Raw genomic sequence first — 15,999 nt, 5'->3', positions numbered from 1 at the left:
TATTCGTTCGGTTTTGTAAAACTAAATATTTACAAATCAATATAAAACTATTTTTAATATTTTATAGAAAAGTATATTTTAAAATAATTAAATATATTTTAAGAAAATAATTGGAGTTAAACATTTATTTATAAAATGAAAAAAAAATATAAAGAAGTATTTTCAGAGGACTCAAAAAAAAATAAAAATATTTGAATAAGATATTCATAGACTACGGAAGTTTTATATACAAAGAAAATATTTGTTATAATTTTAATATATCTCTTAAATTTTTATTATTTCTCGTAATAATAAATTTATTCATTTTAAAACTAAAATTAAGATGATATTTTTTGTGGGTTGCTTAAATCTAAATTCAGGTAGTATTTAATGCCATTAATTTTGGAATACCATGCTTTATGGGGAAGAAATAACTTGAGTATGTTTGACTGAGATAACTGGTAGCAGAGCAGCGAAGGTGTGGGGGAATCTGAAAACTGTTGGCCTACAGCTTTTACCAGATTCTCCGGTGAGAGTGAAACCTCGGAAAAGCATGCAAAACAATAGGTACTAGGAATTTGGTTAGCATCATCACCACATTACTACCCATTATAATACATGCTTTCATATTATTAATAGTTTTTCTGTGGTGGGTTACTATATAGTTATCTTATAAAGCTATTAATTGCCTCATAAATAATTTGCTAAATGGATTCGGATGAGGCTGGAAATAAGAAAAAGGTTTTAAGTTCCAGAACGGTGAAAGAGATTGTGAAGGATTTTTAAACCATTCGTCACACCAGTGGCTAAAAACATCCCCACTCTTAGTTCCATTTCCGTGCAGATAAGTTCAGTCCCATGATTTTATGTGCACAAATCCTCCATATGCACCCGCCTTCACAAAAATTAAAACTACAGAACCTTATTTTTAAGTACGTTCATCTTCTCGTGCAAAGAGTTTCTGGGGTGAATGCCCACACCACATGTCCCAATTGCTCTGAAAGAAGAGCTTTGTGTGTTTACTCCTGTGTAATTATCAATAGAAGCTGTTTGGAATGTGTGTATGGTATTAAACAAGCAATTTCTTTTGTAAAATACTTATAAAAAAAAAAAAACCCAATTTACCTAATTTTTAGAAAATTAATTTTCAAAATTTTTTAAAAAAATTAATTTTTCTTAATACTGTGCATGACAATGAAAAAGCAAAGAGAGGGAAAGGTATTTTAAAAGAAAGATAAAAGAGTTTTTTTTTTTTTTATTATTTTGTGTTTAGTTACATAGAAATAATTATTAAAAAGAAGGGAGAGGAATTAATTTTTGAATTCTTTTATTACAATAATAGAAATAAACAAATAATTTAATTAGATTTTAATTTTTTTCTATTAATCAATTTTTCTTAAATTTCAACTTAGAGTGTAATTAATTTTAACTTTTACAAGGGAAATAAAGGAAATAATTTCATTTCAATTCTTTTTTCTCTTAAAAAAATTTATTAGCCAAATATTAAAACTGATTCTCTATCTATTTTCTTTCCTTCTTTTTAGATTAATTTCCATCCGTATAAAAAATAAGTTTTGCAAAAATAACGCCGAAGGCTCTTTAATAAACTTTTCTAGAGAGAAAATAATAAAAAATTTCTTTCTTTACTATAAAAGTAATTTTTATTTTCTTAAAAGAATCAAAAAGCAATTTGACTCGCTGCCTTTCCAAAGTGGCCATAATTAAAATTTAAAATTTAAGATTCAAACTAACTTAATTAAAAACCAAGGTTTTAAGGAGTCAATAATATTATACGACATGTCGTAAACATCTAGTGTGTTTTGTTGAAAAATAATAAAATGGATACAATTATCTTATTATTGAACATAGTATATATTGCAATTCCCGTTCTTTGTGGCGTCAATAGTGAGAGAAATTGCATTTGTATTGTATAGTATACCAATAATTACATTTCTTAATCAAAGTATTTTCAATAACTAAATAAAATTATAAAGTTTCAATATTCTCAACTCTAATGTAGAGGTAGAAGCAAGAGTTGATAATTATAAAGTATCAATAATAATTTATATTTAAATAGTGAATTAGATTGTTAATTTAATTTGGCAATAAGCGAATATTTTAATTTGAAAAAAAAAATCACTTATATATGAAAAATAAAGAATTAGATTCTGCAGGTATAATTAGTGTACTTGGTTGGTTTATTTGTGGTAAAGATTCTCTGGGATTAGTACTTAAAATGCTTGATTTCAATACTTTTGGGCACACGATTTGATGGTCCATTCCGTACATAAACCGCAAATTTGGTGATTAAATAACTCCATTCTTAGAATGAAGATATTTTTTGGTGGGGCCGAAAACTTACTATCTCCCCCTCAGGATTATTTAATAATATGTATGAATCGAATTCTATATTTTTCAGAATTAATTAATACTCCTTTAATGTTTATTTCCTTAAATGTTACCTCTCTTTATATTTTTCTATTAATTGATTTGACAATAAATTTTTATTAAAATTTTAAAATTTTAAATTTATTGAAATTGAGATTTCTATGAAAAAAAAATACCTAAAATCACGAAGAATGCACTGATAATAAATCCAAGTATATAAGTCTGAATTCAGAAATGGAAGGATGTAAATTGTTCATCAAAACAGTTGACTTTTTGAAAATGGCCCACAAGTTTCCTTCGTCATGGGGATTAATAAATCTTTAAATACGTATTAAATAATAATAAAAACAAGTCAACCGAGCTATTTACAAGCAAATGCCTTCAGCAATGAACGGCATGCAGCCTCAGTCGCAATCGCACTAGACCAATGTAACTTCTGTTTTAGTTTACTCAACCAATAGTACGATTGATTTCCTCATAAATAAATAAGACAAATAGATGACTGATTAAATAGAAGTCAGAAGAATCAATTAAGAGCACATATTTTACGTAATCATGCATCATTTCCTTACTATTTTGGAGGAATTCATAGATATTTATTTAAAGGGCAGCAGCAGCAGAAACTCAAAGTCACCATTGAATAATTGTAATGCCGTATGCAATTATGGGCAAAGCAGAGAGCAGAAAGGCACAGCTCATAGTCATAGCTGTGGCATCAATCAGAATGAATCAGCTCAAAATTGACAAAAGTTAAGCCATCCTCTTTTATCTTGAATTTAATAACCTACCCACAAATGCTGACTTAATAAAATTGCAAGTCTTAGCTCATTTGTATGTTCATGATAACGGATTACATATTTGCTTTTAAACTTTGTCCAACAGAATATTTTACACCAAGAAACAAAATTTTTTTGTTGATGTATGCAGTTCTTGTTAAGTATCAAAATTGAATTGGAAAAGGAAAACAAGAAAGGATAGTTGCTATTCTACTCATTGTCTCCTGTCAACTTTTTCTTCTGCTTCCTGCGTTGATCTCTTAATCCTGAAACAGAGATATTGAGAAAACTGAAAATGTTGCATAAGCCTATCTACAGTCTACAGGCTGAAAATGATATACATATATGTAAAAAAAGTAGAAGAAGAGAGAATGTGAGACAGGGAAGCATACTTTTCTTTTCCTCTTTCCTTTTCCTCTTGAAGTTTTCCATGCTTTTTCGTTTTTCTGCCATCTCTTTCACATCCATACGCACCTAAGAGTGAGATAAAGAGCCAACATGAAAGCCTGAGCTTGGAATCATACAAGACACCCTATGCAACATGAATCTTTATATGTTTTTTTGTTACACATTTATCACGGATGAGAAACCAAGAGGATTGGAAGCTTTATCCTGTAAGCAAATTACTCTACATATGAACCTTCTGAAAAATTCAGCGATACCACAAAGCAATCATGAGATCGTAATATGCTACCTCATGACCAGCACTTCGAAGTGCCTCGAGTGGCTCCACACAATCCTGACCAATAACCACCAATTTTCTTCGTTTGTTATCTCTGGAATTTACACTATTGCCCAGCTTTTGTCTGGCTAATTCTTCTAACTGATGTTGCAAGAGAGGTGAAATACCAGCCTGTAATAAAGTTTGAAATCAATGGCCAAGTCCACAAAATTCAGACTCGAAAGGCTTCACTTGATTCAGTAGAGTGCATAAGGGCTTCAATGAAGTACTACCCAAATGCAAAATGAGACACTAACCAAACCAGCTCAAAAATTCTGCCCCTAATGCGAGAAGGACTGTTCATGCAATCATGTCCTAGATTACATGTGAAAGCACCATGAGATATCAATTATGAACATGTGAACAATTATGATCCCTACCGACTAAACCAAGCAGCTGAGGTTTAAACAGCCTTCACATTATGCTGTCTAGATTCAAAATTAAATAAAGAACTTAGCAATAGCTAGGAGTTCCGAGAAGAATATTGCAGTCAATCTCCAAAGAGAGTATTTTAGGAAATATTTCATAGATGCATGTGGGGGTGTCCTTTCTGAGACCTCAAATTAGCAGTATATATACAAATGCTTCAATCAATTACCAGTACTTCTTCAATGAAGAATATGGGCAATCAAAACTGGTAACAGAATTTAGGGAAAACCAGACAATAATTACCCCTGCCAAGTAGCGATGTGAAAATGACTTTGGTTGTAGTGGACGTGAAAGCAGAGAATTTAACTCCTGAAATTTAAAATATAAAAGAATTAATCCATACAGCTCATTAAGGACAATGAACTTTCTGATTTTAGTGAAGGCAATTCAAAGTTTAAACAAGAACGAAACCTGCTGGAATTTGTTCAATTGCATGGAGGTGATTTTCTTTTGCTTATGATTGTTTACTCTTTCATCCTCACTGTCATCTTTCTCCATCATTAACTCAATTGATTCCGCATTCCGTTCAAACCAGCTTTTCGTTGCCTTTTCCTAGAGAAGAGTGCACATTCGAGTTAAGAAGGAAGCAGAAGTGATACCACAGGAATTAGACACAGCTAAAGATGTAAGAAATGCTTGCAAGCAGAAATAATTCCCTGGTCTATAGGTAAAAACACATATTACCAGCAAAAGCTAGAAATTGCATATTAAAGTTGAGACAACAAAATAAACTGCAGTAATGAATCATAATTCGTAAATGAAACAAGAAAAGGGGAAAAGAAAAACAAGGGACAGAGGGAAAAGATGATGTAAATTTTGAATTAAAACTCTGGCTCTGAATAAATTCATTCCAAAACCACGAAAAAAACAAGAAAATGACAACTAAACTCTATAACATAGTAACACTAGTTTAGGAATGAGCATGAGAGCAAGAAAATTCACACAGGACCGGGATCATCAAACTCAATCTAGTTCACTTCTACAGAACAGAAAATAATTGCATAGTGATCAGTAAATAACAAAGCATCATGTTTAAGAGATTCATTTCATGCCTGTGAGTCTTTTCGCATTATTTTGTCTATTTGACGTGCGAGAGACAATCGTTTCATCACCTCAGGCATGTATGATTCCTCAAAAGGAAATCTTTGAAAGCTTTCCTGCATGAAGAGAAGATCCAATCAAAAGCAGTAACTTTACAATTGAGCAAAAAAGTTATCTAAAAAAGCAATAATACAAAGTGCTGCTGTTAATTTATGCAAGCAGAATCTGATGTCTTGCTTAGCAACACCTCAGGCAGCACTCTAACTTCTCTGTCAAAGATAACTAATTGGAGGGAGAAAAAAAGAGAGAGGAACACAATGCATAACTATGCTGATTATGTTCTCAATTTCAAGAAGAATAGACAAATTCTTTGATAGTGACACTACCTTTGAAAATGATTTGCATAAAGAAGCAAATTTTGAAGTATCACTTGATGAGATTAAAGCAATGCTGCATCCATCAGTAAAAGCTCTAGCAGTTCTTCCACTTCTATGGACATAAACCTAAAACAAAAGGACATATACAAAATATAAATTAAAGGAAACAGAAAAAGGAAAGTCCTGAAAATCTTAACAGCATCCTAAATTTTACTTACTTCTGCTGAATGAGGGAGCTGATAGTGAACAACAGTTCGAACACCAGGAATATCAAGTCCTCTAGCAGCAACATCAGTGGCAACAAGTATACCATGTTCATTTGAACGAAAACGGTCAATTGCCTGCATTGAACATGAGAAGGGAGAAGGGAGAAGGGGTTTGCATACAAGTAAGAACACAGAAGTCACTGCATACTTTAGATGGAAAATAAAAAAAAAAAAAATTATTTGGTAGAAGATTAACAGGTAAAAACCAATGGCTTTTAGTGGCTTTCTTTTATTATGCTTTACCAAAAAGAGGCAACTTTGTAAGATATAAATAAAGCATACCCTAAGTCAAACCAAATGAATACTCCTTAAAAAGACTCAACAATTCATTAGCCACTAAACTTGGTAACTGTTCTCTAAGCTCCTCTTCCATTCAGACAGTAACTTCTAACAAACTTAACATGTCCTAAATGGTTAAGCATTCATGCTAAATGTAACAATAGGAGATGATCCTATGCAGTGAGTCCCAGGAGCAGTATAAAATACATCAAACTAATACCTCACAAATCCATTTAGGCATCTTAAGGGCTTGCATGCTCAGAGTAACAGTTACAATCAGGAAGCTTACAAGAAATTTTTTCATGTCACCCATGTAGGAAAGCAGGGTGACTGCATTAGGCACACCAGCTGAGATGTATGCAGTAATGTCCAGATTTGGTAAATGATAAATAGCCACAATATTTTTGTTTTAATTTTGTATCTAGAATGGGTTATTTGCATCTGTTTATCAATAAGTTGTTTCATTTTGGTCAAGCTAAACTATCTACTATTGCCTCTTACACATAGACAACCCTAAGTCTACATTCTAGAACTGCTTAAATTATATTTGAATTACTTGGCAGCAAAAAAAAACCAATACTACATCATAATGGGAAAGAAAAAGAAAATCACAAACCTTCAAACGAGCTCGCTGCTGCATCTGAGCATGAAGTGTCCAAACATCTATGCCAAGAATGCGCAAGATGGCAGAAATATGGCGCAAAGCTGCAATTGATGTACAGAATACAATTGTGCGACCTTGTCCATGAACACTCAATATGTAGTAGAGGTAAGCGTCTTTATCATCTTCCCTGCATCTGCAAAGTGATGCACACAAGAATGAGGCACATAACTCATGACTGATGCTATCAAATAAAACTAATACTACAAAAATAATACAATTCCTGCATACAAAAAGAAAAAGATGCAGTTGGGGCCTTGATAACTCATGAAGTTAAGAACGCACCAAAGTCATAAGTAAAACATAGAAAACAAAGAAAGGTCACAACCAACAAATTTTGGCTCATTTCATATCTGGGAATGTTAAATCATCATAGAAAAATGAGTTTGACCATGCCATCCTGAGTATATATGTTACCTATGAGCTGAAGATGCATATCCAGCTAAGTCCTTTCTATCAAGGGGCATGCAAAAAAATAGAGATGTTTATTATAATATGTTGGTTGAGTAATCATAATTCTCCAACCATTTGGTTATCATTGTGTTTGATATCATGTTAACGAGAGTATCAAAACTTTACAGTGCAGGTGTAACTAACTACAACAGGAGATATGCTATAAGCTCATAATATGTGTAAAGTGGTGCCTATTTTAAAAGACGCAAGGGGGTATCAATTTAAAAACTTAAAATAAGAAGGCTGCAATACTGTGTTGCTATTCAACATTTGAAGAAAAAACTACAAATTCTAAAACTGCTCATAAAAAATAGTGAGAATCTCAGCATGATGTGGTCACTTAAACCCCAAACCAAGCTATTACACTTTTGCATTTTATTACTCTCATAGAGAAAAAAGAAAAAAAGCAAAAAATATCATGATGTCATCCGCACATGAATTATTTTGTCTAAATGAAGCAACCCACAGAATTTGCATGCATCAAGACAGTGAACAACTAAAATGAATCATACAATAAATATCTGCAGAGATTCAGGTGTCAGATGCTATACACCAAATATGTTGAAGTACGTACTCAATAAAAGATTCCTCAAGCTTATGCGCTAGGATTGATGCATTTGTCAAATCAATGATGGCAGCATTCGGTCTCATTCCTGCACGTTCAGAGAGATTTTCTATAGAATTCAGTCCATCAGCTGTCAATTGCTTTGGTTTTAGTGAACCACGCTTCAGCTTCTTTCGAAAATCAGTAGATAATGCTATAGTTGCAGAAAAAACAAAGGTTTGTCTTTTCTTTCTTTGCAAGTTTGAGAGAGTCACACAATTTTGTGTATTTTGAGATAGCCCTTCAACAGATCCACTGGCCATAGGTAACATGTCAATTATTGACTGTAACTCACGAAAATGTCCATTTTCAATCATTCGATCAGCCTCATCCAGAACAAAGAAAGACAAAGAATGCAACTGCATAAATGGAAAAAAAATAAAAATATTAAGGTCAAATAACACCTCCAAACAACATGTGAAATGCTGATTATGAATGGTCTTTGAGTGCTACATTACAGTATTACATGCATGGTTATCCTGGTCCTTTCTTTCTCTCGGCTCCACCTAGCAAGACACAGCCTTGAAGGTCACAATACATGGCTATTTCACCGACAAAACTTAAGAGTTCTGCCATCTTTTGCAACATGCTTTATATCCTAAAAGTTTAACTACCAGCAGGCCACTGCTGTGAGTGGCATTTGACTACAGATTCACATTCACTTGGTTAGAAACTTATAATTTACTAATGGGACATGGTGACAGGTTGTTACACACACACACTTACACACACACACACACACACACACACTTACCTCACTTGGTTAGAAACTTATAATTCAATAATGGGACAGGTTAGAGAGAGAGTGAATTTGATTATAGATTCACATTCACTTGGTTAGAAACTTATAATTTATTAATGGGACAGGTCGTTACAGTTGAGAGAGAGAGAGAGAGAGAGAGAGAGAGAGAGCAATTGCTATACTGCATTGGCAGTCAAATATTTAAAGAACCAAAAGGTGCAACGAAAGATTGCTACTTTTTGACATGGACAAAGCCAAATCTGGATTGGCACTGCCGCTTTCAGTATATCATGGGTCACCACTTACCTCAACAAGATGACTTTCTCCTCCTGACATAAGTTCCCACAAACGACCAGGAGTTCCAACAATAATCTCAGGCCTCGCTTTCAAAAGTCTTTCTTGCTTCTCTGTTGACATCCCACCAACAATAGGAACCACCTTAATGTTAATACCCATAGCTGCTTCCTTAAGGTGATCAGTGACCTGGAAAAGAAACAAAATAATCAAATTGAGTGTTTATTAATAAAATAATATATGAAGGGAAAAAGGATAAAAAAAAGACTCAAGAGGGTCCATATAATATAAGAGCCAGTTAGGAAACTCATAACCAGGTATACTGTTTCGTTTATATATCCAGCTGAACCTTTGTATATAAAGAACAGTACAAGAATTAGGAACCATCTTATACTCTAAATTAAAAGAAAATGAAAATCTTCCACTCGGAAAACCCAAAGGGTACCCTTCTAGCTAATACATATTAGGAACTTAGAGACTGGTCAAAACTACGTTGACTAATGTTGGAATTAACTTTCATGTACTACTTGCAGAACAGAATTTTATTTCCGAATACCTAATCCTGCCTTTTCTCTAGCATTCTTAAAAGAAGCCACCTTGTCCACCATAGCCTTTCTAAATTACAATTTCTCAGTTTCCTAATGCCTTTCATTGTGATTATTGATTTCTTTTTTTTTATGAGAATGTCATTTACTCAAAATCTATAGAAAGATCTATCCCTTCAGTGCCAAAAGAAAAGAAAAGTCTAACTCAAGTCCATTTCTCCTAAGGAGTTAACACAATTAAAATCACAACAAGATACTAGGATGATGTACAACTGTGCGTGCATGTTAAAAATGCCCTACAGTCTTGCTCTTAAGTCGTTATGCCAAAGCCACAAGACCATCCAACCAAGAATCAACCAACGTTGCTTGAGAGCAACTCAAAACATATTCCGATTCACCATATTACTGGATCAACTGAGATATCAACTATGAAAAACAAAAGTTCAGCACACCTGAAGTGCAAGCTCCCTTGTTGGAGTGATGATGAGTGCCCGCAAAAGGCCTGTTGGACCATACTTCTCAGCTTCCTCACCCATTTCATCCAAATAGTTTGCAGCCTTATCTCTTTCCTCTAGAAGACGTTGCAAAATGGGCAAACCAAAAGCAAGTGTCTTACCAGAACCAGTCTCTGCAGCACCAATAACATCCTGTCTCATGAAAGCAAAACAATGAATACCAGAGAAAACAGTACCATCCAAACAATAATCCTTGGAGAATACATTTAGCAAGATAATAATATTTACTGACCTTCCCTTGATGTGCTGCAGGAGGAATACAAGCTTTCTGTATCGGTGTTGGTTCCTTGAACCCAAGTCTGTATATTGATTTCATGAGCAGAGGATGAAGTCTCAGCTCATTCCATGCATGGAATTCAGCTTCATCAACTGATTCTCCATCAGTATCATCCTCGCCATTGCTCACTATATTAACAGTACATAATTCACAGATTAATAAATCTACAAGCTACTATGAACGCAAATACACAAATCAACAAGCACCAAAGAAAGTACTTAAAATGAAGAACCTAATCTTGGCAAATTGCCATCGAACAGATATAGTACCTGAAGATCATAACATATATTAGCTAACAACAATTGGTAAATTATCAAAGCAATATATTCTAAGACACAGAAACCGAATCAAACAAACAAACAGAAAAATTAACTTGACTGCATCAAGCTGCAAAGTTGTAAACAAACAGAGAAAACACTAACCAGCTGCAGGTTGCTCATTTTTCTGGGTTTCCTTTGCCTTCTTTTTCTTCTTTTTCCTCTTCTTTTTCTTTTTCTCGTTTTCTAGAGTCTTCTCCTCCTTTTCTTTCTCCTTAACGCTGCCATCGGCATCATTATGCTTCTGTTTCTTTGATTTTAATTTTTTCCCTGTCTTCCCTTTCTCAGGTTTAGGAATTTCAAAACCATAATCAACCTCATCAATTTCTTCCAGTGAAAGAAAACCTACATATCATCAGTATTGGATAAAGGAAAAAAATTCAGGCCAAAGCTATATATATATATAAATAGAGACACAGAACAACTCTAAACATAAGAATCATCTGTTTAAAGAAATTCAGCATACCAATTGCAATGAGAAAACTGCAATCAAAGTTAGATACCATTTGCTTTCTGATAAAAGTTACGATTGAACAAATAACTTCTCAGCAACAAACACTTTGGTTTAGTTTGAATTCAATGAAAAGCTTCAAAAGCTTAAGCAAGATAAAACAGAGGTCTTATGAGTCTTGTATCTTCTCGTTTCTATGCTTTGCGTTTGTTTTCCTTAATTGTCCAGTCGATTAAGGACTTCACCCATGTCGTTATCAAAGTAAGAAAGGCGAAATGGTTTATTGATCAAAGTATCATTCATTCATAATAACTGTAAAACACACAATGTATAGCTGCGTCCATGGTAAAAATGTGTAAGCAAAAAAAAAAAAAACGAAACAAAAATTGAAAACACTCTTTCAGTTAGTCCAAACTGACCAAGTTCCCAACTTTTCAATTACCAAACCATAATTCCATTTTCTCATTAACCACATAGAAAGAAAGATTAAATTAGAGAACCTCCTTCAAGCTCGTGAGAACCAACAAAGCCAGAGAAGGGATCATCTTCTGATAAAGATGAATTCCACGAGAGCGAGTCGAATCGTTCAAGTTCTGGGTCTTCATTATTCCTCTTTCTCTTCCTCTTTACCTTCTTGTTTGAATTGGGTAATTTTTCAAGAGGAGACAAATTGGCGGCCATGGAAGCACAGTTTCTCAGCTCAACTTCGATAAAAGAGGGAGAGAGGGAGAGCTTCTTAGTTCTTTTTGTAGGAACTTACGCGCTGTCGTTTAATCTAGGAATGGGCTTACCGCCTGATGAAGGTCCAGCAAACTAACCCTGGCTTATCATATTTTATCATTTTATACAAATTTTATTTTAGCTTGGTATTCTTTTTATTATTATTATTATCTGAGCTTGGCGAGTTTGAACTCAGGTTTAATCCTTTTTTTTTCATACTCTTACATTATTATAAAATTGTTTATAAACTTAATTTTTTCATTTAAATTTTTGGTTAACTTAAATCTTCTACCACCCTCAAATTAATGGTAAAAGAAAAGGTGGTTAACGAGTGTTTGGAAACTTTTCTGCGATGCATGACAAGAGGTTAACCTTTTTGAACTGACCCTGCTTCTTTATGGTCCTTATCAGATTTGTCCATAGAATTGCTAGTGTAGCAGTATATATACCACTTGGAGGTTTCTCTTGGTTCTCAAGACAAAGGGTCTTGCCAATGATGCTGCACCTGCTTATTACTTACCTGTTATAGTTCATCAACCTCCTGCACTTTCAATCACCATTATAGACAAGAAGCTGATTGTTGAACCAGGTACTTAGGCTATACCTAAAGTATATCACCAAACACATGCAACCTAAGAGTATTCGTTTGATTTGGAACACTGGTTTTCTGCTCTTAATTTTGTGGGTAAGATTCATTTTGAGGATAGAAAAATGCTATATGCTGGGAGACACATGTCAGTTATCGCTTAATTACATCTATAATTTTTTGTTTATCAATATCTTAAACCGAAATCGGTAGACCCTTCTTTTTTTCTTTGAAATGATCAACCATGGGTAATTTAACTGTTATCAATGAATTATTTTTTTATATACACAAATTTTTGATATTTTTTTTTTTTGTGTTTCTGTTTTTCGTCTGTGTCTGTTGTTCTGTTAGGTACCGAACATTCGATATTTTGATACAAGATTATGCATATGCATCATTTTGTCTTCACTTTCCTCTCTCTCTCTCTCTCTCTCTCTAAACTCACAGTGAAATAGAACACTGCCTCTCTGTCTTTATTACCAATCCATGCCCTCACTTCTCTCAAAATCCCTACTGTTCACTTCAATTTATTCAAAATCCCAATTTCCAATCCCGCACTTAACCATGTCTACTTTTATTACCACCGCCACTACAACCAAATCCCCCTTACGTGGCGTCGTTTTCGACATGGACGGAACCCTAACGGTTCCCGTCATCGATTTCGCTGCAATGTACAAGGCGGTTCTGGGAGACGATGAGTATCGTAGAATTAAAGCTGAAAATTCTTCTGGTATTGATATCTTACACCACATTGAGAAATGGACTCCTGATAAGCAACGCAAAGCTTATGAAACTATCCTTGATTTTGAACGCCAGGGACTCGATCGCCTCCAAATCATGCCTGGTTAACTTCATTATTTGTTTCTTGTTAATGATACTGCGTCACATTTGTGTTTAATTTTATAGGCCAATTTTCAATTTTTTGAATTGCAGGTGCTGTAGAGCTGTGTGGGTTTCTTGATTCAAAGAAAATAAGGTCAAAGTTACTGTATTTTAAATTTCTTTATCTTATTACAATTTTGTTTTAAATTTGTTGATCTTTATTGTTTCCTTTGCAATGTGGGGTCCTTTTCTGGTGTGATTGGTTTATTGTACAGTACATGTTCTGTTGTAAATAATATGATTTCTATTTGCAAAATTTAGCATGGTCGGTGATTGTGTTTGAAGCAATTTTTTTTTAATAATGTGCATATGGGGCAGTGATAAAATGTTTGGTTTCTTTCATTCTTTTTTCTTTAAAATACAGAAGAGGGTTAATTACTCGAAATGTGAAGGAAGCTGTGGATCTTTTTCATTTACGATCTGGGGTGAGTTCTAATTTGCTTGTATTATCCTATACAATCTGCTGTCAAAATGTAATATTAAGTTTATACTCTGGGATCTTTGCAACTGCTGTAATAATATTTTCAAGTGCTTCAAAGTATTGTCTTTTAAGTTGAGAATCCTTGTGATGGATGTATTTGAGTAAGATGAGTGCTAAACCAGTCTATTTTCATATTAACTATGTAAATCAGTAACACTGATCAGTTTCTATTCATCCTAAGGACCATAGAATATGAATCTCAAGGAATGGGAGCTTCATGATGCTACTATAAACTTTTTTTATGTGTTTCTAACTTCAAAATCAGTGAACACAGAGCTTCCTCATGCTTTTCCTTCCCGAACATAGAGCCTATTAAAGGTTTGATATATTTCGAACTGCAATCTTCTGTCCCTTGAGCTTGACGACTCAAAAACACCTTGTCTGGAAGGTGCTCTTTCTGACGCCAGCTAGCAGTGTCTAATTTGCTCTAGGCTGAAGGCTGACCTGGTTTCTACTTTGGATTCATGCTTCTTGTGAGCACTTTTTGTCCCTTTTGTAAATGGCTTATGTGATCTGTATGCAGAAAACATGCAAACGCAGTGTCCCCAATTCCATTTACTTGCATCCTCTGCATGGGAACATTTTTTCTTGACATTTTCCTTTCAAGATGGTGGTTACCAGTCGGTCAATGGTAATAGATTCTGATAGTTACAGAGAGCTGTCTAAATGTGAGGAAGGAACACTAGCAAAGCATTCTTAAGATCCTTCTGATACGGAAAAAGCTTTTCACAAGGAGTTGGAAAGATGCTGTGATACTTACATGTGATCAAGTCATCTTATGCGTTCCAATATGCCACTATAACTTGCACTCTTCCATACCTTCTGGCTTTTAGTTTTCCTGGAACATATGATCATATGAACCATCTGAGATGATATTTTAATAAGAACACAAGAGGATCTTCATAGCTTCTTGATACAATGTATTTCTGTAGCTGGACACCTGAACTTTTTCTTATTCACATGCCTCAATACGAATCTGACATTTCTAGGTTGAAATGAAAATGTATTTATATTCAAGTTTCAAAAAGACCATGGCTAGCCAAAGAGATTTACATAGATTCTTAGTATTATCTCCCATGTCTCATTGCTGCAGGTGATGTTCTCTCCAGCATTAAGCAGGGAGTTCCGTCCTTATAAGCCAGACCCAGCTCCTCTCCTTCATATATGTTCAACGTGGGAAGTTCAGCCTGATGAAGTCATCATGGTTGGTGATAGTCTCAAAGATGATGTGAGCATGACTTCTCTTGAAATTTATTTTCAGTCGCTTTGATGAGTGTCATTTCCTTGTCTTGGAATCGTTAGCAAAGAAGCTCTGCTGCTGCTTTGTGAACAGGCTGCACACAGATATAATCAATGTGCAGATCATATGGCAAATGTTTTCTTGCTCCTGTTAAGCACTTATTCTGATTCTGATGACAAATTAGCCGGTTTTGGATATTAGTGAGTTCACAGGGTAATTGATTATGTGGATTTTACAGATGGTCTGTGGGAAACGAGCTGGAGCATTTACGTGCTTGCTGGACGAGAAGGGGAGGTATGGTTCTTCTGATTTTGCCAAGTTGGTAGAACCAGATTTCAAGGTGGCTTCCCTGGCTGAGGTTCAATCACTGCTGGAGACGAATTTTGATTTGATGGCATAATTTTGAATGCCTGATAGAAGATGAGGTTAGGTGGGAGGTATTAAACCAACAAAAGCAAAGAGAGGAGCCTAACTTTACATTATCTCCTAAACTGGAGTGAGTTCACTGTATTTTGTTGTGGTAGTAGTGTTGAGCTGTGGATAATTACTTGGTGACTTGCAAATTCAGAATTAGTTATTTTTGCATTGTATAGTGTATTTAGCTCTGCAAATACTCATGCTGGCAAGTTGTATATTTGGGTTCCAACCAGTGCAAAAAGAAGATTTTCTTCAAATTCCCTTTTTGTTTTTGGTTTATTAAGATAATTTGCGTTAATGTTATTAATCCATTATCTATATTTGTCAATGCTCCAAGTTTCGGGGAAAAAAAACTAAAAATAACGAAGCGCCCACCGTGGGGCTCGAACCCACGACCACAAGGTTAAGAGCCTTGCGCTCTACCAACTGAGCTAGACGGGCTCACATGCTAGTACTGTACCTGTTAATTTATTGTTATTTGTTTCTCACTTGGCGCCAAGTCTGTTCCGTTTAAACGATCTGTGACTCAGCTCTATAAAACCCCTCAAATTTCCCTCT

At 34.4% G+C, this 15,999-nt stretch overlaps 2 protein-coding genes and 1 non-coding gene across 6 annotated transcripts; 1 reads left to right on the top strand and 2 right to left on the bottom strand.

Annotated features, from left to right (window-relative positions):
• Window positions 1-3,169: 3,169 nt before the first annotated feature.
• Window positions 3,170-11,933, bottom strand: LOC8265696 (DEAD-box ATP-dependent RNA helicase 13). 3 transcript variants are annotated; one of them, XM_048379078.1, is made up of 16 exons: window positions 11,616-11,933; window positions 10,770-11,009; window positions 10,566-10,616; window positions 10,303-10,475; window positions 10,008-10,202; window positions 9,023-9,199; window positions 7,945-8,333; window positions 6,873-7,053; window positions 5,930-6,052; window positions 5,721-5,837; window positions 5,346-5,450; window positions 4,705-4,845; window positions 4,537-4,602; window positions 3,838-3,996; window positions 3,536-3,617; window positions 3,170-3,432 (listed from the first exon to the last, which is right to left on the bottom strand). In XM_048379078.1, exons 1-16 carry the CDS (start codon window positions 11,794-11,796, stop codon window positions 3,404-3,406), a joined length of 2,409 nt encoding a protein of 802 aa, XP_048235035.1. In that variant the 5' UTR covers window positions 11,797-11,933; the 3' UTR covers window positions 3,170-3,403. The 3 variants fall into 3 exon arrangements, with proteins under 3 accessions (XP_048235035.1, XP_048235034.1, XP_048235036.1); XM_048379077.1 differs by having other exon boundaries at window positions 3,170-3,409; window positions 11,616-11,932; XM_048379079.1 differs by lacking the exon at window positions 10,566-10,616 and having other exon boundaries at window positions 3,170-3,409; window positions 11,616-11,930.
• Window positions 11,934-12,189: 256 nt separating this feature from the next.
• Window positions 12,190-15,698, top strand: LOC8265698 (haloacid dehalogenase-like hydrolase domain-containing protein At2g33255). Of its 2 annotated transcripts, none has more exons than XM_002518159.4 (6): window positions 12,190-12,424; window positions 12,773-13,265; window positions 13,355-13,397; window positions 13,668-13,728; window positions 14,878-15,012; window positions 15,263-15,698. In XM_002518159.4, exons 2-6 carry the CDS (start codon window positions 12,908-12,910, stop codon window positions 15,422-15,424), a joined length of 759 nt encoding a protein of 252 aa, XP_002518205.1. In that variant the 5' UTR covers window positions 12,190-12,424; window positions 12,773-12,907; the 3' UTR covers window positions 15,425-15,698. The 2 variants fall into 2 exon arrangements, with proteins under 2 accessions (XP_002518205.1, XP_015574095.1); XM_015718609.3 differs by having other exon boundaries at window positions 12,190-12,520.
• Window positions 15,699-15,809: 111 nt separating this feature from the next.
• Window positions 15,810-15,882, bottom strand: TRNAK-CUU. Its single transcript has one exon. It is a non-coding gene; the product is annotated as a tRNA-Lys (tRNA).
• Between the last annotated feature and the right edge of the window lie 117 nt (window positions 15,883-15,999).

Source organism: Ricinus communis, chromosome 9 (genome assembly GCF_019578655.1).
Source record: "Ricinus communis isolate WT05 ecotype wild-type chromosome 9, ASM1957865v1, whole genome shotgun sequence".
Lineage (NCBI taxonomy): Eukaryota > Viridiplantae > Streptophyta > Magnoliopsida > Malpighiales > Euphorbiaceae > Ricinus > Ricinus communis.
This window is presented reverse-complemented; position numbering and strand designations above follow the sequence as displayed.

What these genes read in the sequence shown, in the direction of transcription:
- LOC8265698 (XM_002518159.4), top strand. Translation starts at nt 12,908, where the DNA reads ATGCCCTCACTTCTCTCAAAATCCCTACTGTTCACTTCAATTTATTCA. An exon ending in TCGCCTCCAAATCATGCCTG is followed by an intron (nt 13,266 to 13,354) that starts GTTAACTTCATT and finishes TTTGAATTGCAG; the next exon opens with GTGCTGTAGAGCTGTGTGGG. An exon ending in CTTGATTCAAAGAAAATAAG is followed by an intron (nt 13,398 to 13,667) that starts GTCAAAGTTACT and finishes TTTAAAATACAG; the next exon opens with AAGAGGGTTAATTACTCGAA.
- LOC8265696 (XM_048379077.1), bottom strand. Translation starts at nt 11,796, where the DNA reads ATGGCCGCCAATTTGTCTCCTCTTGAAAAATTACCCAATTCAAACAAG. An exon ending in AGCAGCGAGCTCGTTTGAAG is followed by an intron (nt 6,053 to 6,872) that starts GTTTGTGATTTT and finishes TGTTCAATGCAG; the next exon opens with GCAATTGACCGTTTTCGTTC. An exon ending in TAATGCGAAAAGACTCACAG is followed by an intron (nt 4,846 to 5,345) that starts GCATGAAATGAA and finishes ACTCTTCTCTAG; the next exon opens with GAAAAGGCAACGAAAAGCTG.